The 23,138-nt window shown below is 40.7% G+C and overlaps 1 protein-coding gene across 5 annotated transcripts in view; it reads left to right on the top strand.

Annotated features, from left to right (window-relative positions):
* The window catches only part of DBNL (drebrin like), a 33,524-nt gene that overhangs the window by 1,474 nt on the left and 8,912 nt on the right, over positions 1 to 23,138 (top strand). For 4 of the 5 annotated variants that reach the window (XR_016282385.1, XR_016282384.1, XM_089539162.1 and 1 more), the window contains exons 1-9: positions 6,670 to 6,813; positions 12,093 to 12,148; positions 14,638 to 14,750; positions 15,725 to 15,799; positions 18,137 to 18,283; positions 20,768 to 20,845; positions 21,478 to 21,629; positions 21,909 to 21,963; positions 22,332 to 22,403. Coding sequence is in view for 3 of the 5 variants with exons in the window: in XM_089539162.1 (XP_089395288.1) it covers positions 6,731 to 6,813; positions 12,093 to 12,148; positions 14,638 to 14,750; positions 15,725 to 15,799; positions 18,137 to 18,283; positions 20,768 to 20,845; positions 21,478 to 21,629; positions 21,909 to 21,963; positions 22,332 to 22,403 (831 nt within the window). In the remaining 2 variants the exon portion in view is untranslated. Of the gene's footprint in view, positions 1 to 6,669; positions 6,814 to 12,092; positions 12,149 to 14,637; positions 14,751 to 15,724; positions 15,800 to 18,136; positions 18,284 to 20,767; positions 20,846 to 21,477; positions 21,630 to 21,908; positions 21,964 to 22,331; positions 22,404 to 23,138 lie in introns of those variants that run through there. The other variant, XM_089539163.1, reaches the window with a different exon arrangement.

The following is a 23,138-nucleotide window of genomic DNA, read 5'->3' as shown; positions in this document are numbered from 1 at the left end:
CTTATGCCAACCTAGCAGTTCAAAAGCATGCAAATACAAGTAGATAAATAGGTACCACTTTAGCATTCAGTGCAGTCATGCTGACCACCTGACCACCGGAGTCGTCTTCGGACAACGCTGGCTCTTCAGCTTAGTAATGGAGATGAGCACCACCCCCTACAGTCGGTCACAACTAGACATTTATGTCAAGGGAAAACCTTTACCTTTTAAGCTTTAAAATTAGGCTAATGACTATATGAGATCAGATCATGCACCCCTGCTCTACAATGTCTTGTAAACCATTGCCATGTATCACTTCATCTCTATTCTAAAGGTTCATGGTAGTCAGGGAGATGTGCAATCTTGTTTAGGCAAAAGAGATCTTAAAAACAGTTGAAAACAGGATTTTCTTCCTACATGTACATGTTGTGTTGCTTCCTTCAAGTCAAACAGATTTTGCAGGTTTCAGAAAAAAAAAAACACAACAAAAATATAGTTACTCAAAGCAAAAGTGAATGACTATATGTATCACAAGCATTGCTTATCTTTTAAACTATCTCCTACACCTTCCAGGAGATTGGAGAGGTGATTAGACAGTTGTCCCTCCTGATTTGCGGAGGTGGAGTCTGCAGTCTTGCCTATTCATGGACAGCAAGCAGGGAGGGACAAAATGGTGCGTGTGTGTGAAGCGTGCGCGCAGTGGCACACATGCAGATGCACCACCATTGAAATCAATGGCAACCTGAACTTTGGCGTTTTTCCAGATTTGCCGGGGGGGGGGGGAGGTGGATCTGAAATTGATCCCTCATGAATCGGGAGGGGCGACTGTATTTTCTTCAGTGATATAAAATTGATCTACCTAGAATTCTAGATTAGCAAGGAAGATGACATCATATGCAATCCTCTTCAATAACTGGGACGGGGATTACTGCAATAAGTAATATATTACTATATTACATTTTTGATTAAATATTCCTTCTACATTAAAGATGCTAGATTGTCATTGGCAGCAAGTGGAGTGAGGAATAAAGGTTTTGTGTATATCAGGGACTCTTTACTCTTAGGGCTGCTTGGAAGCAACCCCCCCCAGGGCTCTGTGCTTCCAAGCAGCTTGGAGAGTAAAGGGACTAATATCAAAATCAAGAACACTATTTTTCGTACCTGAGAACACTTCTTTAGGAATCTCTAGGTCATCCACTATGGGTCTATGATCTACGTCTGGCAGAAGTGGAGTGTGGCCATTTTAATAAGGGCATAATTTTACATCTCCCAGAGTCCTAATCCAACACTCAAACCACTGTACCACAATGGCTGTCTGCCTGAATCAAGGTATACAGTATCTTAAACCAGCTATGTTCTTTTGGTACATGAGAAAAAAAATTCCCAAAGCTTTTCTCCCTTTCCCTGGCAGCAAATACCCAGTAAAAATAGAGGAAACAACCAGCAGGTTGCAACAAACAAAAACAGATGAAATAATCCATGAGCCCCCAAATCTGCCTGACACAGCTACCTTCCTCTGCTTTCTGATGGGGCAGGTCTTTCTTGCTTTCCATCCCAAATCTTTAGGAATGGTGGTAAAGTATCAAGTCAGCACCCTCCGGAAGAAAAGTTAAGCTTTAGCAAGTGTTACTAAGGATGTTTGGATTTTCTTTTTGACAGGTATATGCTCAAAACTTGCCTTCCCTGCAAAGCACATACACTTGAAGGACTCTTGACGTTCTTGTTAGGAACGCTGTTTGAATAAATATCATCCCCTTAGCAGCTGTTTGTGTCTGGTGGTTCAGTTGTCCCCCAGCTGTGTAAGATGGCAAAGCATTAGGAATGTTAATCTTTTAAAAACATCTTCTCAGAAAGAAGAATGTGTCTTTTCATGTAGCCATTGCAGCAAATTTGTCTGGTATTTATGAGGCTGAAGATTCCCCTGCCAAAGAAAAAAACTGTGGCCTTTCAGGAACCAGACGAAGTTCCACATTCTTACACCTTTAGTACCATGATCATATGAGCAGTCTGTGTGTGTTTTAAAAAAGTAGCTGCCTTTGTGGCAACCATTATTTCAGCCTGGAGTTTTCTACAATTAGTTTTCTTTGTGGAAGAAAAAAGGAGTAAGATGCTCAAGACTTTTGTGTCCTACCTTACAATTTCATCAAAACATTTGACTTTGTCAAGAAACTAATTGCTCAGTGGAGTTTCCAAATTGACATCTACTTTGTGAAATTTTGGGGGAGATATACAGGCAAGGAAGGTGCGGAATAGTTGCCAGCAGTTCAAGTTGCAGTTTTTGGTAATAAATTTCACAGGCTTAGGCCTGTTTGATCTATAGATGTAGGACAGAGATGAGGAATGTGATGTTGTCAGATCCCAAATATTGTCAGACAACAAATCTCTTTAACCCTAACCAGCACAGCAAATGGCGAGAATTATAGGAGGTGCAGTCCCACAGTCTATGTTCCCACCCCTGGTGTAGCAGAATGAGATTGGAGAAAATGATAAAATGGATTGTGTTGCTTCAGATGGCAGTCTCCTGATTCTGCTTTTGAATGGTCCCCAAAATAAAATTTTGGCATACACACCTTTGCCTGCTCTGCATTTTTAAAATGATGCATTATGTTTTGTGTCATGCTAGTGGAGGACAAAACTATGCCACAAGTTAATCTGCTGCCCTGAGATGCAGTGGAGGATGCTGTCCTATTAGCAGTAGTAAAATTCAACTAACAGCTTAGCTGACTTCTAGACAAAGTTGCACATGCATGTTTGTGTGTCTTATATTTTTCCTCAAGCAGCAACATGTATTAAACTACTCCCTGTACATGACTTGGTAAAGAAAGAGAATGAGTGATGCCCTAATTTTGATTTGATGTTTGAATAACTGAAGCTACCTTGAATCCATCCAAAGTTCAATATGCACCTGGTGTTTTAAACCAGTATGGACACTGTGGTCAATGACATTTGCCAGTAAAACAGAGTTGGGCAACCTGTGGCCCCCAGATGTTGCCAGAACATTGTTTCCATCATCCCTAGCCTGTACTCCAATATCATCTGAAGGGGCACAAATTGCTCATTATTGCAGTAAAATCAAATTCATTGGCTTAACATCAAAATGTACCCCTTTTCTGCCTTCTTATGCAGGGCCTGGAAAAATGACATTTCTGACAAAAGTCCTAGCATCACCCAAACTAGTATGCCCACTAGCCATGCTGGCTGGGTGATTCTGGAAATTGTAGTCCAAAAGGGAGTTTTTCAAGCCCTGTTCTTAATGTTGGTTGTTGTGTGTTTTTGACTTGGCCTCTTCTTGGCGAACTCAGGCCAGGGTTTGGTTAATTGCAGTTCCAGATGAAGCTAGGGCTGAGACTGGAAGTGCTGTTTAAACAGATTCCATAGGGGGGGATTTCCCTCAATGAAAAAGTTTCCCACCAATCCCTGGAGACACAAGTTGCACTTCAGAACCAAACCAGGAATTCAGGAAGCCGCTTTGTGGTTAAGACTATAGACAAGAGTGTTTGCATTTGACACTTGGTGAGGATGAAGGAGTCAGAGCTAAAGTCTACAGTTTGGTAGTAAACTGTTTATTTCCTAATTGAAGAGGGAATGCCAGGAAGTATTTTAAAAGCTATAACTCCCTGGATAGGTATAATTATTTAACAATGCTTTAAGAGAGCTTTTGTTGTTGTGTGCCTTCAAGTCATTTCTGACTTATGATTACTCTAAGGTGAATCTATCACAGGATTTTCTTGGCAAGATTTGTTCATCTCTCTAGTAACAGTTACCATTGTCAGACATGGAGCTCTCTTTTGAACCTATTCAGAATGGACCTAGTTCTAATTTTTAAATCTATACATCCTTTGCTCTTTCTCCCTCACCATCTCTCTCCTCACATTCCATGTGTGGGTATACCCATTTTAGCCTGTCTTGAGCATCAAAGGGCAAGGTAGCACCATGGAAATGTCAAGTGAGCAACTTGCTCCAATAAAAGTCTAGGCCTAGACTTGAAGGCCTGTCATCTTTTCCAGGCGTAGCCTCTTCTTGAAGGCCTTCAAGGGCAGGCATCTGACTCAATCTGGTACTCCTCTTCCTGGACCCATTTCTCCTGGACCATTGCTTTATACACCTCATTTCCTTGGTGTTCCAGGGCCAAAGTATATGGGTTTTACAGTTCCCAATTCAAGGACTACTGCCCAAGGGCTTCCAATTCAACTTGCTCAGGATCAATTGTGATGCAGGAGTCTGGGTCTGTTTGTAAGCCTTTGGTACCTTTAGTCCAGCTGTTCTCAATTTTTAACTATGAAGGAACCCTTGAAATAATTTTCAGGTCTCAGGGAACCCCTGCATAAAATATGTTTTTTAAAAATGTGTTTCTTTCTGTAAGGGGATAATCACAATCTCTCACAAGAACCTCAGATGGAGCCCCTGATTCCAGGGAAACCTGGTTAAGAGCATCTGCTGTATTTTGATGATTTGGCCAGTCAGCCCTTCTTTGTCTTGGTGGGAGCTCAGGATGAAAGTCTTGACACATTTCCTTCCATGTATAATTTGCTTATATTGCAAGACTATTTTTAAATAGAAAGTACTAAAGTAACATAGAAATTACTCTGTGTTTAGAGTGGGTATCATCAAGGTTCACAACTTCATCGCAATGCCTGTTGCAGTACTTAAAACTGACGCAAGTTGATCATTTTCCTTCTCAGAGAAGAAATAGAGCAACACTTTAGAAACAATTCTGCCACCTACTGGAAAGCCCCCAAGGGCTATACGTTAGTATATGAGGTTGTTTGAAAATATGTTTCTATCCCATTTGTTCAAATTAAATACACTTAGGCTGTACATGGAAACATATTTTGTAACGATACAGCCACCAAGTGGGAAAAAACATCTTTTCTCTTGTATTTTACTTAGTGATGTTTCCTCAGTGGATAGCACTGACAGCACACAACTGTGGTGAACATCTATAGTTTCTGAATAAAGCTTTTCTGTTTTACTACTGACAGCCTGGATTTCTGAACATAAGGTATCCTGTGCATGACATTGCTACAAATATGTAATTAGGTGTGTGAACTAGTGGCTGCTAGCTATGCCTCCTTCTGGTGGGAATGAAATAGAAACATTTTGGCTACTGGCAAAGCAAACAGAGAATTATATGCTGTTTACTTTGGGCTGGTGGCAGTTATAATGGTGCTGTAAAGATGTGTCAGTCTGGCACATTGTTGCTAACTGCTATCAAGTCATCTTTAACTTATGGCAATCCGATGAATGAGAATCTTCCAAGTCACCTTGTTTTCAACAGCTCTGCTCAGGTCTTGCAAGCTCAGGGCTGTGGCTTCCTCTATCAACTTATAATGTGATCTTCCTCTTTTCCTATGCCCTTCAAATGCATCAGTCATCATTGTCTTCTCTAGTGAATGATGCTTTCTTGTGATATATTCAAACTATGATAGTCTCAGAGTATTCCAATTAGCTTCTAGAGATAGTACAGGCTCAGTTTGTTCTAATGCCCGTTCTTTTGTTTTGTCTTGTTTTTTCTGACTCATGGCGACCCTGTGGATGAGACATCTCCAAGGCCCTCTGTCCTCCACAGCTCTGCTTGATCCCTGAAAACCCATAAAACCCATAACCTCCTTAATAGAGTCCGTCATCCATCTGGCATGTGGCCTTCCTCTTTTCCTGTTTCCCTCCACCTTTCCCAGCATTATTGTCTTTTTCAATGAGCCCTTCCTTCTCATGATGTGCCCAAAGTGCAACAGTCTAAGTCTGGTCATCTTGGCTTCTTTCAGGGAGGTTTCCGGCTTGATCTGCTCCAGGACCCATTTCTTGGTCCTTTTGGCTGTAGTCCATGGGATTGTGAGCACTCTTCTCTAGCCCCACGTCTCAAATGAAGGGGTTTTCTTCCTATCTTCCTTCTTAAATATCCAGCTCTCACATCCATACAGGGCAACAGGGAACACAATGGCTTGTATGACTCTAACATTTGTGCTCAGCTGTATATCTTTATGTTTTAGAATCATTTCTAGTTCTTTCATAGCCACCCTCCCCATTCTTAATCTTCTGATTTCCTGACTGCAGTCCCTGTTTCTATCAATGTTTGACTCAAGGTATGGGAATTCTTTTGCTATTTCTATTTCTTTGTCGTCTGGGTTGAACTTGTGAAGGTGGCCATTATTTCTGTTCAACATTAAGCCTGCCTTTGCACTTTCTTCTTTGACCTTCCTTAGTAGCTGTTCCAGGTCTTTGAGGTTTCTCTGGCATCATCTGCATATCTTTAGACTGTTGATATTCCTTCCTCCTATTTTTACTTCTTCTGTGTCCAGGCCTGCTTTCCTTATAATATGTTCTGCACATAATATGTTGAACAGAGAGGGTGAAACGATGCCCCTTTGCCAATTGGGACTGACTCTTGAACAAAAATGCTGTTTAGAATGACTAAGTGGTATCAAACTGGATCATTTCTGCAGTGTGGACGCAGCCTTGTTGGATGGGAGTGACTCTTAAATAAAAATGCTGTTTACAAAGGCTAAGGGGTGTCAAACTGGACCATTTCCGAGGAAAGCAGTGCCTTTGGGGGGACAATGGAGTGGGGCTGGGGGCTGCCTTCCTTGAGGGGCTCTGGAGGAAGGGAAGGAAGGAAGGAGGCGTGGAGGCTTGTGCCCGCCTCCTGGGCCTTCCTCCTCCTCCTCCGGAGCTGCAGCCGGTCTCTTTCAGGCAGGCGGAGCCGGAAGAAGCGCCCAGGAGGCCGAGGCGAGGAGGGAAGCAGGGCTGCTCCATGGCGCTGAACCTGAGCCGGAATGGGCCTGCGCTGCAGGAGGCCTACGCCCGAGTGGTGGCTTCGGGGAGCCCCAAGGACTGGTAAGCCGGGGCCCCTGGGGCCAGGCTCCCCATCTTTCCGCCCCACAAGGACCAAGGGGCTCTCCTCCTCCCAAGGAGGGACGGGTTTATGGGGGAGCAGGGTGTGGGGCTTAGCTGCAGCAGCCTCCCTGGAGCTGGCTGTGTTTCTGGGTTTGGGAAAGGTTGGGAAGGGGTAGATTTGTGTGTATAGGAAGAAGCCTCTGGGGCTGTAGGGCAGTGGCCCCCCAACCCCTAAAAAGGGATTCTTGGACTTCAGCTCCCAGAAGCCTTAGCCCTGTTGGACAGTAGCCTGGGATTCTGGGAGATGAAGTCCAACATTCCCTTAAAGAGCTTGGGGACCACTGATGTAGAAGGTCACCTTGTAGGGCAGTGGTGGGAGCTACAGCCCCAAACCCCTTAAAGGGCACAGTTTGGGGACCATTGATGACAGGCAGTGGTCCCCAAATTGTCCTTTAAGATTAGATTGTTGGACTTCAGCTCCCAGAAGCCTCAGCATTCTAGGCCAGTAGCCTGGGATTCTGGGAGCTGAAGTCCAGAATCCCTTAAAGGGCACCATTTGGGGACCATTGATGTAGGGCAGTGGTCCCCAAACTGTGTCCTTTAAGAGGTTGTTGGACTTCAGCTCCTAGAAGCTTTAGCCCTGTTGGCCAGTTGTATGGGATTCTGGGAGCTGAAGTCCAAAATTCCATTAAAGAGCACAGTTTGGGGATCTGGACAGTGAAGAAAGCAGATGGGAAGATTGCGATGTGATGCTGGGGAAGAGTGCTGACTAGGGAAGGCCAAACAAGTGGGTCCTTGAACAGATCAAGGGTTGAGAAACCATGCCTTATGAGTAGAGACTTATTTATTTATGTATTTATTGTATTTATACATTCAGCCATAAAGGCTCTTGAGTGGTTTACAGATAGAAAGATCCCTGACCTCAGGCTTACAGTCTAAAAAGACATGACACAGAAGGAGAAGGTAATGGCAGTGGGGAAAGGGAATCAGTCCAACGGTTCCGACGCCTGGACCATGACTTAAGGAGCTGGGTATGTTCAGGCTGGAGAAGAGGAAGTTAAGGGGTAACATGATAGCCCTGTTTAAGTATTGAAGGGATGTCATATTGAGGAGGGAGCAAGCTTGTTTTCTGCTGCTCCAGAGAACAGGACCCAGAACAATGGATGCAAGCTACAGGAAAAGAGATTCCACCTCAACATTAGGAAGCACTTCCTGACAGTAAGAGCTGTTCAAAAGTGGAACTGCCTGTGAGTCTCCATCATTAGAGGTTTTTAAACAGTCTGGATGGCTATCTGTTGAGGGTGCTTTGATTGAGAGTTCCTGCATGAAGGGGGTTGGACTGGATGGCCCTTGGGGTCCCTTCCAACTCTGTGGAAATGCTGGGAGCCTTTGTAGGGCATCTTGCTGGGCTCCTCCATCTGCAACTCTGCTCAGGGGCCTATGAGTCTGTGATTCTAAGCCTGAACTCTCCCCAGAAGCCAGGATGACTGACTTGAGGCTGTCATACTTGGCCACATTATGAAAAGGCATGAGTCTTTAGAAAAGACAATAATGCTAGGAAAGGTGGAGGGAAGAAGAAAGAGGAAGCCCACACGCCAGATAGCTAGGCTCAGTTAGAGAGGCCATAGGCCTGAGCCTGCAGGACCTGAGCAGAGAGATCCACTTAACAGAGAGGCTTCAAGATGTCTCATCTACAGGGTTGCCATGAGTCGAGGTCGACTCAAAGGCAGTTAACAACAACAACAAAGGAGGCTATAAGGAGGAACTAGATAAGACCCTAAAGTGTAAACACATAGAACTGAGCACTAAAGTCAGAATCAGAAGGTCAGAGCTGGACAGTGGGGGGAAAAGGGATAGAGAAAAAATGGATGGGGAAAAAAAACCTCATTTACTATGCAGTGAGCCCACTGAGGCTGCATCTACACAGCAGAAATAATGCAGTTTAACACCACTTCAGTTGCCATAGCTCAATGCTATGGAATTCATTTGAGATGTGGTGCAGGAGAAGAGTGCTGAGGATACCATGGACATCCAAAAACAAAAACAAAAAAAACCCCTAACAAATGGGTTTTTAGAACAGTTCAAGCCGGAAATCTCCATGGAAGCCCAAATGATCAAACTGAGGCAGTCGTACTTTGTCCACATCATGAGAAGGCAGAACTCATTAGAAAAGACATGAATGCTTGAGAAGGTTGAGGGCAATAGAAGCAGAGGAAGAGCCCACACCAGATGGCTAGACTCCATCAGGGAGATCATGGGCCTGAATCTACAGGATTTAAGCAGGTCTTTAAGCAGAGGCTGGATGGCCATCTGTCGGGTATGCTTTGATTGAGAGTTCCTGCATGGCAGAATGGGGTTGGACTGGATGGCCCTTGTGATCTCTTCCAACTCTATGATTCTGTGATTCATTGGAGAACAGGGGGGCTTGGAGATGTCATCCACAGGGTCACCATGAGTCAGAGCTGATTTGAGGGCAGTTAATCACAACAGTAAAGGAGACTGTAGCTCATGGTACAGGTCTAGATGACTGTTAGTGTCCCTGTGAGTAGAGGCAGGGTTTGGATTCAGCATGCACAGAAAAGTGTGTGTGTGTGTGTGCCTGCTTATATCTGTGTCTTTATTGCATCTGAGGCTAGATTACAATGGGCAGGCAGCCAGGGCCATGGTCTGAAGCAAGATGCAGGCTATAGAGTATGTGAAGACTGTGAGAAAGTTGTAGCATATGATGGGACTCAGGCTTTTGCTCTGTCATCCTGTCAGAGCGTACAAGAGATGAGGATATTTTTAATACTATTGTTATTTCAAAGAAAAGGACATTTATTGGTCTAACTGTTGTGGGCTGTGCACTGATGGGGGCAAATCCATGTTTTTATTCTGGTCTTCATAGATGTGTCATGAAGGTAGCCCCCAGTATTACCTGGAGTCACTGCTACATACGCTGCTACAAATGCTAGCATCTAAGCACCTCCCTGGTGAATTACAAGTTGTTCTTGCTGAAGCTGTCAAACTGGTTACCAAATTTTATAAAGTCAAAGTCCACAAAGTGGAGGGTTTTTTAAGCACTGTGTGAAGAGATGATGAGCCTTCATTCTACTCCTTCATACAAAAGGAAGGTGGCTCTCTCATAAAGTCTGTTCAAAATTAGGCATTAGGTCTAGGATGTGTGTGGGCTGTTGTTGTTTTTTTAGACCATTCTTTCCAACTTGCTTCCAAGTTACACAACTGTGATTGGCTTCAGGCTCTTGCATATTGATCAATCTAAACTTCAGAACAGCTCAATAATGATCTTCAGAGTTTTGCAGAAAATTGAATCTATGATTTAAAAATAAGATTTTTGGATTTCTTGTATTGAAAAAGGCCAACCTGAGATATTTGAAACTTTACACAATTTCCTGTCTGATGACAAGCTACAGCTCTCCAGGAAATGAGCAAAAAAATAACTGAAACACTTGAAAGGCTAAAACCATTTTTCAAGAAGTATCTTTCAAAACCTGGAGAACAACTTTCTTGCAAATCCTTTCCAAGCTGCCAGACTATTGATCAAGGAAGGAAAAAGAAAAGTTGATTGAACTTTTGGCTGATCCTACGTTAAAAGCTGACTGCAACGAAAAATCCCTTATTAACTTCTGGGCAGACATCAGCAGAGAACATGAACTGCTTTCCAAAAAGGCACTTAAGTTTCTTGTGCCATTTACAAAGATGGAGTTGGAGAGAGAGTTTTCTCTTCTTATGCCTTTCTAAAAAATAAGTATCAAATGCAGTTCCAGATTTAAGACTGTATCTTACATCTGTTGAACCTGATGTACAAAAACTATGTGCCTCAAAACAAGCTCAAGGACTGCACTGAGCAGTTGTTGTGTATGAAATATTTATTGTGTGTTTCTTATGCACTGTCTGTTCAACTTTTTAATTCAATTGCTTTTTAATCCCATTTATCAGGGTATTTATTTATAGTTACAAGATATACATTTGAAATAACAGTAACTATATTAATTAAAGGCATTTTGATAATATGAAGGATACGGCAAGTCTAAAAGGTTTGGGCACCACTGCTCTAGAGAACTGGCTCAAATTAAGTAGATTTAAATCATGGTTTTAAATTAGACTGAATTAAATCATTATTTAAATCAAACTGAATCAAATCAATTAAAACCTGAGGCAGTCAAGGCCAGGAAGATAAGGACCAAAGGAATCTGGCGATCGAAAAGTTAGTCCCCTCCTGCAGTGTGAGCCTTGGCAGAAGTCAAATGATGCCAATTCCTGAAGCCGGATCTGCCAGACAGCGTTTCATCATGCATGAGCCACTTATTCACATCTCTCTAAAGCCAACCCCCATTGATGTGCATGTTACATGCCGGGCCTGCATCACCCCAAAACCACAACATATCTTAGCAACATGCCTTAACTAAGGCTCTGCATTGCAGAATTAATGCAGTTCGACACCACTTTAACTGCCATGGCTCAGTGCTATTGAATTCTGGGTTTTGGAGTTCTGTCAGATATTTAGCCTTCTCTGTCAGTGCTCTGGTGCCACAACAAACCACAAATCCCAGGATTCCATAGATGGAGCCGTGACAATTAAAGTGGTGTCAAACTGCATCAATTGGACAGTGTGGCAACAGGTTTTCTTTATCTATGTATTTGTTGACTAATAGCAAACATTTTTCTATTTTTAATTCTACCTATTACTGTTGCCCCAACATCATCAGATTATGAATTCATTGAGATACTGTACTGTATTGTTCAAAAGAGGGATAGTGTTCACTTTTCTCACATGTTCTTCTCCAAGCATAGAGAATGGCTTCCTTTACACAAGGAGAAACTAAAAGTTGGTAACTGTTAGAAAACTTTGTATGGTGGGGAAATGTAATAAAAATGATGGACATGGATATGTTTTAATTTTTTTTTTATTTTATTCCATTTTTGTACCAGAGTAGCACTAATAAGGTTGGAGAGGAAGAATTTGTCAGGAAGGGGTAAGAAATGATATGATAGAAAAATGATGTGGACAAAATTAAATGATAAATAGGGATGCCTTGGAAATCCGCATCTGTGATAGTTCTGAAGATAGCTGGAGAGAATGATTAAATATGATAGGATTAATTATGATATGTAATTGCATGTGATGGCATGCTGTTGTGGGAGTGTCTTGTCACACTTTAAGGATTAACAGACTTTTGAGGACTATAATCCGTTTATGTGATTCAAGATGTATCCTCAGTTGCTGATGAATAAAATAATTTTAACTCTAATTCCATTCTTTGTTTTGCTATTTTCAGGGCTCTATTTACTTATGAAGGTAACAGCAATGACCTGAGAGTGGCTGGGACTGGAGGTAAGTTTTGTAGAGTGTATAGCAGTAGACATTGTCTGGATAGATTATTGCTTTTTTTTTAACTGGAGGGGGTTGCAGTAAACATTTTTATTGCTTAATTCATTAGATTCTGGAAAGATATCTGCTTGGCTAGCTGGTTTTCATAATCCAAGTGCAGCTTGTCTCATGACCCAGTTAAGGCATATGTCTGACTCTGTTCTAGAAGCATATCCCTTCTTTGCATATATTAAAAAAATACTCATTTTAGTCATTTAATTTCCTGCCTGTTGCTGCTTGTCCAGACAAGGAGGAGGATTAGAAGTGCCCAAATCTAACCCCGTGAGGCAGAGTGTGAAAGGCCAAGTCGAAATATACTTCGCTCTCTCTCAGTGGGAAAGAAGTGATGCATTATATATTCACAATGTTTTCAAAACTATGCAGCAGTGGAGCAGGATGTTCAAAAGTTGGAATGACCACTTTGAAAATAAACGTTAAAAGAAAAGGAACAAGAGAAAAGAAAGCTGTTGGGCAGTATGCCTGATTTAGTGTCACATCTTGTTCATGGGGAATTATGTATTAAAGGGCAATTTTGGAGACTATAACCATTTACCAAATACTTTTGGATGTTGTACCTTTTTTAAAAAAGTTAAAAGTAAAAGAGGGTGAGGAGTTGCTAAGAATCACATCAATAAAAGTGTATTTCATTTGTTTTGTACCTACAATTTCATCACCATGAAGGTAGTCATTCCCCTAAATATGAAAAGGCAAACACTTCTATTTAAATTTTCTGTGTCTGAATTTGTATGTTCACTATCAGAAATTGAATATCAGGGTGGGTAAGAAAGCTTAACCAATTTGTCATAGTGTCTGAATTGGTCGACTGGTTTGCAATCAGCTAGGAAGCCTGAGTCCTGAAACCATAGTTTTTACTGACTTTACAGACTGATTTGGTGGAATATTCAGATTGACAGTCCTCAAATATAGCTGTTTCTCCCTTTATAGAATCCCCTCCCTATTAGCAACCCCAAATCCAATTAACACCCCCTAAAGGGGGTTTGTTAAGCTAATGGAGAAAAAAAAACATACACTTTGATATCATGTTTTGTTGTATCTTTTGAAGCTGAAACAATATTTTGCTTTCTAAACAATGGTTAGGGCAAACAATGACTTAGCATGATATCCAAACTGTGAGAATTTGAATTATGCATTTGAATTAGCATCTTGTGATGTGAGTCCAGACTCTTATGCTTCTAACAGGTAGAAAGAGAATTTAGACAGGCATGCATCCCTCAGTAAGGAATACTTTCTCATGATGCTGCTGCGGTTGTTGTTGCAGATTTATGGCAGTCCTAAAACAAGCCTATCACAGGATTTTCTTGGCAAGATTTGTTCAGACGGGATTTGCCTTTGTCTCCATCTGAGGCTGAGAGGGTGTGATTTGCCTAAGGTCACACAATGGGTTTCAATGCCTGAGTGGGAATTTGAACCCTGACCTCCAAAGTTGTAGTCCAGCACTCAGACCACTACACCACTCTGGACATAAATTATTCTCTATTAGGTACAGGGTCCTAGTTCCTGGAAATATTAATAGTAAGGCTGTTGAAAAAGAGAACTCTCGTGTTGATATGGTTCATCTAGAAACTGTTCTCTTTCAGCTGTAGCAAAAAGGGAAGTAGCTTGGTTGCCTTTCTTGTGAAAATAAGCAATGAGAAAAGAGGGGGGGGGGGAAAGAAGCCACTTCATTTAGCCCCCTGTGTTTTGGGCCTTTTAACCCCCCAAGAATACAATATTGTTTACAATTCTTGATACCTTTTATCTCTCAAACCAATAAGAAATTAGGCTAAATGAGACTGATTCATCCAGTGCCATTAACTGAGCTTTGTAGCTGAACGGTTTGAAACTGTTTTTCTCATGATCAAAACCAATTCTGTTAACAGCATATGGCAGAAGATCAGCTGTGTTGTTAGGCTTATATAAATGATAGCTAGGCTCCAAATAGCCATGGAACTAGTTCTGTGTATGCAAACAGGCTTTAACTCTGTTTTTTCTCAAATAACAGCTCTCCTCATGATACATAGCATTGCAAGTAACTTTTGAAACTGAGCAGATATTGTAATGCTCTGCTGAGGAGAACTTTGAAAGTGGTTTGTGAGCTGTGTGGAGATCAACAATGGAAAGAAAAAAGGGGAAATATTTCTCAGTAGGCTAATGTATACCTTCGGTTTCAGCCTCTACCTTTAGGAAAAGTTTGTCCTAATTGACATCTGTGTAATTTGGGGTAGCTTTCCCTAACCTGGCACCCTCCAGATACATTGGACTACAGCTCCATCTCAGGATTTGCATCCTGCTAATCTTGGATTGGTGGGAGTTGTATTTCAAAACCTCTTCCAATTCTAGATTGAGGAGGTCTGATCTAAGAGTGTTGTGTATTGGTTTTAGTTGACTGAGTTAGTAGGTTAGTTTCATGTTGCCTCTCCTTTTCCCTGTCTTTATCTCTTGATTGTATATAGAAGGTGGCCTGGAGGAGATGATAGAAGAACTCAACAGTGGGAAAGTGATGTATGCTTTCTGCAGGGTGACAGCTCCAAACTCTGGCTTGCCCAAATATGTGCTCATCAATTGGGTATGTAGAATACAGTCCCATTTGACTATGGAAATTATTGTTTGCATTCCTCCATATGAAAAACATATAGTACCTCTTACTGGATAACGCAACACTTTAGAAGTAAATGCCAGTGTTTGAAAAATCCAAGAAATAAATTTAGACGCCTCTTTTCTCATCGTGTTTTTTCTATTCGCTGTTCAGAAAGAATCTCAATCCATAATCTGGCATTTTATTAGAGAGCTTTGGGTTCTTTCCCCCAAATTGCACTAGAGGATTAATGCCTTCCAATCCCAGTTAATGATAAACTGTAGTTCACTGTTTTGTCTGGCCAGAAAATAAATGTTTTTTTCTTATTTGTAAATGATTCTGGTTTGTTAAAAGGATACCAATTATTTAGCATGATTAAAACAAAGGGTCAATGAAGAGCTCCAGAAGAACTTCTCCACACTAGGGAAGTGACCTTTAAAATTACAAATGTCCTTCAGTACAGCACTGGAATTGTAAAAACTTAAGAACATGTATACATTGATAAAATCTGAGCTAGTGATAATCAGCCAAAGAGATTAATATTAATATTTTGCTTTTTAAATTTATTTTAATAAATAAAGCATGGTTAAGATTCTGGGGTCTTGTGACAGATTATGAAATAATCCTTACAAGTCTTCGATATGATTTCAGAATTTAGTAGGCTTAGGCCAACTTCTTTTTGCTCTTTAGTCCAGAGAGCTGTGCATTCTTTTCATACCACTATTCCTTGCCTTGATTTAGGAGCTGGATATTGTAATGATAAATAGTTAACTGCGTATAGTTAACATAAACAATGAGTGGGAAGTTGCCATTGGATTTTGATCTCTTTAGTAACTCTGTCTGAGGCATTTCCTTCGCCTGCCTTCTCTTCTCTGTGTTCAAGTTAGTGACTCCATCTGTATAAAATAAATAAGTCTTGACATGAGTTAGTCTGCTTAAAGTTCTTCATGTTTTTCTTTTGGCAGTTTGGTGAAGGTGTTAATGATGTGAGAAAAGGAGCCTGTGCCAACCATGTCAGCTCTGTGGCAAATTTCTTGAAGGTATTTAATCTTTATTTTATACTCCATAACTCTTTTCTTTCAGTTGAATGCTCTTGCATATAAATGATTTTGTGCTCTATTTGTGAAATGAAATATTGTGGTTTTTGTTACCCAGTGTAATTAGGAATGTTTCTGGGGCATAACTTCTCAGTTTCTTCATGGAGAGGAACACTAGATATTAATGGTGCTCTATCATATCTTTCTGCTTAAAAACAGAGCAGTGGTAAACAGACAAACCCCACCCTACACTCCATTAATAGTGCTATTGAAATACACCCTAGTAACTCCCAAAAGCTGCTGCTAAATACGGTTTTCTGTCAGGCAAGGTTCCAAACTGCAAATCTGTTTCCTTTAGACAGGTGAAGTGTGTGACAAGTTTCCATGTCTTTGATTAACTATTAACCAGTCAAAAGATATTAGGAAAGCTTTGTCCAATATCTATCAGCCCAAAAGTGAACATGCTTCCTACAACATGCCTGTTGTCTGCCAGGTATTACTACTTATATTGCTGCCAATATAGATGATATGTAGGGGATTGTGGGAGTTATAATTAAAATGCCTGATGGGCTAGTAGTCCCCCAGCCCTGCAGTAAGGGCCAGGAAGTAAATAATGTTGAAGGCTTCAGTGAAAATGTGGATCTTAAGGACAACTTTGAAAGAAGTGAGAGAGCTGGCCTAATTACGATTTTATTAAGCCACTTGGGTTTCTTAGAAGGAAAGGAAAGCATACCTTTGAAAACAAAAAAAATATATGTTTAAACAGAAGATTTGGCCATTGCAAACAATTTCACTACTTACACTAATGTTGGCTTTTCCTATACTAATATTGTCTTTTCCTAGTTGTGATTGTTGCCTATAATAGGAGATTTCTATTTTTAATTCATATTTTCCATTTCCTCTGTAAGAAAAGCTGCTATCATTTCTTACACATCATTACTCTCTATACTATAATTTGTGGTCTGCCAGTCAGTTTAAGTTCTAATTTTATCTCTGGTTGGTATAATTTGTAGACAGTCATTTTTATAAAATGCAGGAAAAAGAAAAATGGAAACAGTTTGGGACACTGCTAGGATGTGCCACCTCTCCTTTCTCTCTTTTTCTTTTTCCATTTCTATCTGCATTTTCCATGTGGTGGACAAAGGTTGTTTCATCATAGGGTTTTCTTGGTGAGATGTTTTCGCAAGAAGGCTCACTCTTGCTTCTCTGTATGCAGTGCCAACAAGGATTAGCTATGCTGTTGCTGCTGTTCCCTCTGGGAAATCTTACATCGGTGTCACTGACCATTAGTGCTACTACCCAGTTTATCACTTTATTTCATGCATCTCATTGTTCTAGGTTGTTCCCCTCCGTGACCACTGAAATCCTCCTCTCCTTGCCCTCCAGTTCTTCTTCCTCGTATGCTCCCTCCTTCAAGTTCTGTCATGTTTTTGCCAGTGTGTCTCCCTTATGTCTCATCCACTCTGAGAGCCTTTAGGGCTGAAGGACGGGGTATAAATACCGTAAATAAATAAATAATGTCCTTCTCTCCCTTCTCTGCATGTTCTCTCCTTCTTAGTTTATCCTTGCTCTGCTTTCTGTTCGCCTCTCTTGGGCCCCTGGCTGGGTTTAGGCTGATTACAACCTATTAATATCTAGAATGCCATTAGACTCCTTGATAGTGGTTTTCTCAGTGGTACCGTTGTGTATGCAGAGATCCCATAGGTATGGAGTTCACAGGAAGACAGCAAAGCATCTGACTGCAGTCACTCAACAGCTGACCTCAGATACAGCTAATATAATTGAGCCCTTTCTTTCTGGTCTTGGACAGTGAAAACACCTATAACCCTGGCATGGGGATGTTGATGGTAATGAGTACATAGCCAACTGACAGTCCACAATTGCCCAAAGTTAAATGAAGTTAAAATTGTGAGAAATAGCTATCATGGGCTTGGGTTTGGTGTGAGGGGTATTCCACCAAAGCAATACTTGTTTATGTATTTATTTAATTTCTATCACACCGTTCTCCTGAATAACGTTCATACCACACTTTACAGGTGGAAAGTCTGAGTAGCTTACATACACAAAAAGAAAACAAAGGCAACAATTACTTCCTCCAGCTTTAAAATAATAATAATTAAAAAAAGCAAGACACAAAAGGAAAATGAAATAGGAAAGGAGAAGAAGAAAAAAGAAAAGAAAACCCTAGCAGATGTTCTTAATATTATGTGGCTCCTCCGCCTGATGGTGTGTGTATGTGTGTGTAGGCTGCAACTGGCTTTGAGCAGAAAATTCTCACACACTGGTAAAGATGTACTCTTGTTCTCTATCTTTATTTTTTACTGTATCCTTTCCCCCCAGGGTGCTCATGTAACGATAAATGCTCGGGCTGAAGAGGATGTAGAACCAGAAGCTATCATGGAGAAAGTGGCTAAAGCTTCAGGAGCAAACTACAACTTTCACAAAGAAGGCAGCAAATTCCAGGATGCTGGTCCTCAAGCACCTGTAGTGAGTTCCTTTCAGCTTTTGCTATCTCCAGTTTGTGGTATATAGACAATGAAATATCTAGTAGTAAAATAACTAATGTATATATTTGACTATAAGTCAATCTCATGTGTAAATTGAGGGCAGGTTTGGGGAACAAAGTTATAGATTTTGATATAACCCATGACTAAGCTGAGGGTAAAACGTAAGGGCATGTAACAAAGGATATAAAGGACACAGCAAAGGAAAACGCTGGCAAAGCACACTGCTATTTTCTTGCCCATCCATTCAAAAAAGTTTGAATTGACACTGCAGTGGAGAGTGGAGTTCAGTGCTCTTTTTAGGTTTTCCTGAGATGGACTATGCTCTTGCCTTTCACAACTCTACTCAGAGAACAGGTGGTTCCTACTTTGATAAGAGTTAAGGTACAGTACTTGCATTGACCTATGGATAAGTTAATCCAGGTTTTTGGGTCCATTTTCTGACTGAAATTTCTAGACTTATACATGAGTATATACAGTAGCTGGGTTGTGGGTGGGTGATTGTTTGTAGTTCAGCCAAAATGTATTTCTTGCATTGAAGACTAATAATATGGTATGCTGATTGCAGCAAGCAGGTTATTTTGGAGCTTTAAAAGACAGTTTCTCTCAGTTTTAAAGCACATATGAGTGGCTCAGGAATTGTAATGAGCTGAGGGTAGCTCTTATATCAGCTTTGGGGTGGTGGGCATGGAGGTCCTGTCACCCCAAATTTCTCTCAAGACTGCCCTTACAGAACAGGAATGGATTGTTTGTAATCTCACTAAGTGGTGCATGTCTTGCTTCAGTACATATTTATTTCCCAGAGAACGATGTGAAGCCTATTTAATAATGTATTTACAAGTATTGTGCCTTACCTACTTCTCAGGTAACTATCTTTGTCAGCCTTTATACTAGTTATACAGAGCCTAGCTGATCTCCAAAGGCTACTAGTGTGCTGGAAAATTATGTCTGATTGACTTGGTAAAATTTACAAGCATACGCTAGACTGATGGTTAGCATAATGTATTTTCAGTGCAGAATTGTGCATGTTAACTTAGCTTGGTATTTGAAAAGTAAACATCTGTGGCTGTTAGCTTGGTTTTACCCAGGATAAGCACTATTTGTTGTAACACACCTTTTGTCATGTGAAAGATCACTTCCTTGGTACAAGCTACCATGCACACTTTTGCCCATTACTCAAAGCTCTTTATGGTGTGTGTTCATCTATTCATTAGGTTACCCTCCACTGCTTTAAAAGATAAAATCTGTGTTAACTTTTTTGGAAAATCATATGGGGGAAAATCCAACTTACTGACAGTGGACTGCATGATAGTTGACATTGCGCTCCAGTCCCTAATGTGTCAAATGACAGACCTATTGTGAGGATAAATGGATTACTCAGGAACTGAGCAACCATATCTGCAACTTCCTCCTTTTCATAGGATATAAGAACATGTGTAATTTTTGTTTGGGTTTTCTGACTTTTTGAGGGAACAATCCCAGATGAAGATGTCATGTCCAGGATTCTATAGTCTGACATCTGCACCAAGATCTGCTAGAGTTCTCCAGGGTCTCAAGGCAGCTGTAATAATTTTGTGTCTGCTTGGGGACATAGCCAGATGTTCCCCCCATGAAGCACAGATTTTGTTATCCACCCGGAGTCCTAGAACCAAACCACAGCAGATAACAAGGGCCCACTGCATTTCTCCAAAACATAAAACAAGTCCTGTAACTATATTCATTTGTATTGTATCTTTGATTTTTGTACTTCTTTCTTTTCTTGATTCCACAAAGGTATTCCTGTTGCAAATATTTCATTCCTCATTTTTCTGCTTTGCAGGGCCTTTAGTAGATCACACTGTTCCCCTTCCCCTTATGAGATCTTTCTGTTTTTTCCCCTTTTTAATAATTTCTCCTGTCATTTCTCAACAGTTCGATTCAGTTCAGTTCTGTTTTATTATTCAATCACAACTCATTCAGCATTTTGCCAGCTAGATATCCAAAGTCAGGTTTCTTACTGTGTTATGCCTCTGCTTCATATCAGAAAATCTGAGCCTCAGTGGTATACTCAGTCTTTCATATGGGGCAATTAACTGTTCTTTCTAAGTGTGTAACTTTGGAGACTCATCTTTCAGGACATGTTCTGAAACGTATGGGAGGACTGGCTAGTTATTGGTCTTCTGCCTTGCAGTGCTATACTTACTTGCAAAGCTACTCTGATACATAACAATTATTAAGTAACTTAATATGACACTTCCATTACTTCATTGCAAAATAGGCAATGGCTTCAATTAGAATTACCTCAGTAAAGGTTTGAGTAATTTTTTAAAAAAGCATTCTATTTAATCTAGGTGATTCTAAGAAATGTATAAAATGTTTCTAAGAAAGCTGGTCTGTTCTCAGCTTGCGGGCATTTTGTTTACATTAGCTACTGATAGTAATGAAACCGTGGGTGTGTTTTAAGATATGTGCTTTTCTTGGTTAACAGGGCTCAGTCTATCAGAAAACTAATGCCATGTCTGAGATCAAAAGAGTTAGCAAAGATAGCTTCTGGGCCAAAGCAGAGGTATGTATTTAATTCATAATGTTCCATGTGATCCAGTTGCTTTCTTTTTTGCTGCCAGTTGTGTTTACAGTTTGCTCTCATTTTCATTTTATACTTAGTCTTGGACCTTGAAGAGGGAAAAAAAACCCTAGTGTTTTCAGACCAGTAAAGAAGACGTGTTCATGACCAGAAAGGGTTGTTAAAAATAATTAGATATGTAAATTATCTTTAGGAGCAGAAATTTGCATATGTGCAGAGAAAATATAGTGACATGGGGTGGAAGTGGTGGTGGAATTTATTTATTTATGTCTTTTGATGTGTTTTGCAGAAGGGTTGCTTTTGTTATGTATGTCCTGTACTTTCAAGAAATAGTGCAGTACACAAAGTCAAATATTCTGTGTTACCATGAGAAAGAAGCATCGAGGCTGATGAATTCACCACCTAAAGGGATTGAATCTGAGCTTCCTCAATTGCTAGCTCATTCTTGTATTTGTGATATGTGTGTGTTTGTATATTTGTGGTTTCAGGCATTTCAAAATTCTAAGGTAAAATGGCCGGGTGTCACTAAATGATGTCCATTTAGTGTGGCAGACTACGTCTTCTCCTCCAGAGTTGCATGTGTCTATATAGAATTGTTGTGCGTGCTCTTTCAGAAAGATGAAGAAAACCGAAGGCTAGAAGAAAAGAGGAAAGCAGAAGAGGAGCGCCAGCGTTTGGAAAAAGAACGCCGAGAGCGGGAATTGCAAGAGGCTACTTTACGTGAACAAAGATTTAAGGAGCGGGCCAGTGAGATTGATGCTCAGAAGTGAGGATGTTATCATTCCATTTTCCTGGCTGTTGAGTATTTAGAGATTTAAAATTTAGCACCAGCTCCTTAACTAGAGCTTGGAAACTAAGTTGTTACCAATGAAATTGTTCCAATATTGGTGTTATATGTATAGTCCTAGTTCTTTAATTTTATGGGAACTTGTGCTTTTTTGCTAGTAGAGCTGGATCATATTAGGATAATTAACCATTTCTACTGAAAATTGGAACTCTATTGACATGCTCTGTTTAATCAAAGTTGTATATTTTAATTCTTCAGGAAATTCCAGCAACAACAGGAAACAGAGTCAAGGAACAAAGATAAACAACAATGGGTAAGAGGTTTGAAATTGTCACATTTTTCCTGTTTCCGTAGGCATCTTGTAAAAAAAGACTATAGAGAATCTTACTTGCTTGCAGAGATACTTTAGTTCAGCTCTGAATCTATAAGTATTTCTTATGCTGTTCATTTGCACAGTGTCGAAAGGTCTTTTTTCTTTTTTTTAAAGTGTAGTAAGGAAAACTGTATTCTGTCATGTTCATTGGTACACTGGACAAATAGTCCATAGTGAAGGCTGAATAATATGTTCATTTGCCAGATCCTGTATTCTTATTTCAATCAAGGTTCCATCTTGCAGAGTCTGTAGCTAAGAACTGCCTCAGCTTTATTATGAGGATAAGGGAATGATCTTATATGTTACAGAAGGAGCAGAAAGAAGAGCCCAGCATGATGCAGAAGGGTTTCCGAAGGAGTGAGTCTGTGGAGAAATCTCAGGTACATAGGAAAGAGCTACTTGCCAATTCCTCCTTCTTAACCAGGCACTAGCTACCATGGTGCTAAAACTTTTTAACTTTGGGGACAATAGGACTTTGCTGCACCAACCACCGAAAGCCTGCCTCACCATTCTCACCATGGCAGGTGGCAGGGAGCCACCTCCTCTTCCTCCTCCTTTTCCTCCTCCCTCTGCCTCTTCCCTATGCCAGCTGTTTCTTCTGTCTCCTTGTTCCTCTGTCTTTTCCTTCCTCCACTTTTCCCTCCTACTCTTCTTCCCTACGCTTGCTCTTCCTCCTTTTTCCTTCCTCCTACCGCTACCTCTACTTCCTCCCTCCACCTCTTCTCTCCGTTGGCTCTTCCTCCTCCCTCCCCTTTCTCTTCCTCCCTATATCTCTTATTCCTTCTCTGCTGCCCCCCCAATGCAGGCTTGCCGTCTGCAGATGCTGGGATCTGTGGATGGCAAGTCTGCGGATACCAAGTGCCTACTATACAATAGTTAAAGAATATAGAAAGGATTGCTCTATTGTATATATGAGGATATCGCACACAGATAAAGTTTATGACATTCTTTGCTGTCCGGTTTATTCAGTCTTACTGCAAGCAAGCAGAATGAGCTGCTTTATTTTGTAGTATTAATATGCCTTTGAAGTGTTGGGTATTGATGGATTTTGATCATGGTTCTCTTTCTCTTTTTAGCCTTAGAGTTACTAATTATTGTCTACAGGAATTTCCGAA

Source organism: Sceloporus occidentalis, unplaced genomic scaffold (genome assembly GCF_023333645.1).
Source record: "Sceloporus occidentalis isolate IW3139 unplaced genomic scaffold, rSceOcc1.0.p SCAF_9, whole genome shotgun sequence".
NCBI classification, from domain to species: Eukaryota; Metazoa; Chordata; class Lepidosauria; order Squamata; family Phrynosomatidae; genus Sceloporus; species Sceloporus occidentalis.
The sequence above is the reverse complement of the archived record's forward strand: the minus strand, read 5'-3'. Positions and strand labels throughout refer to the sequence as shown.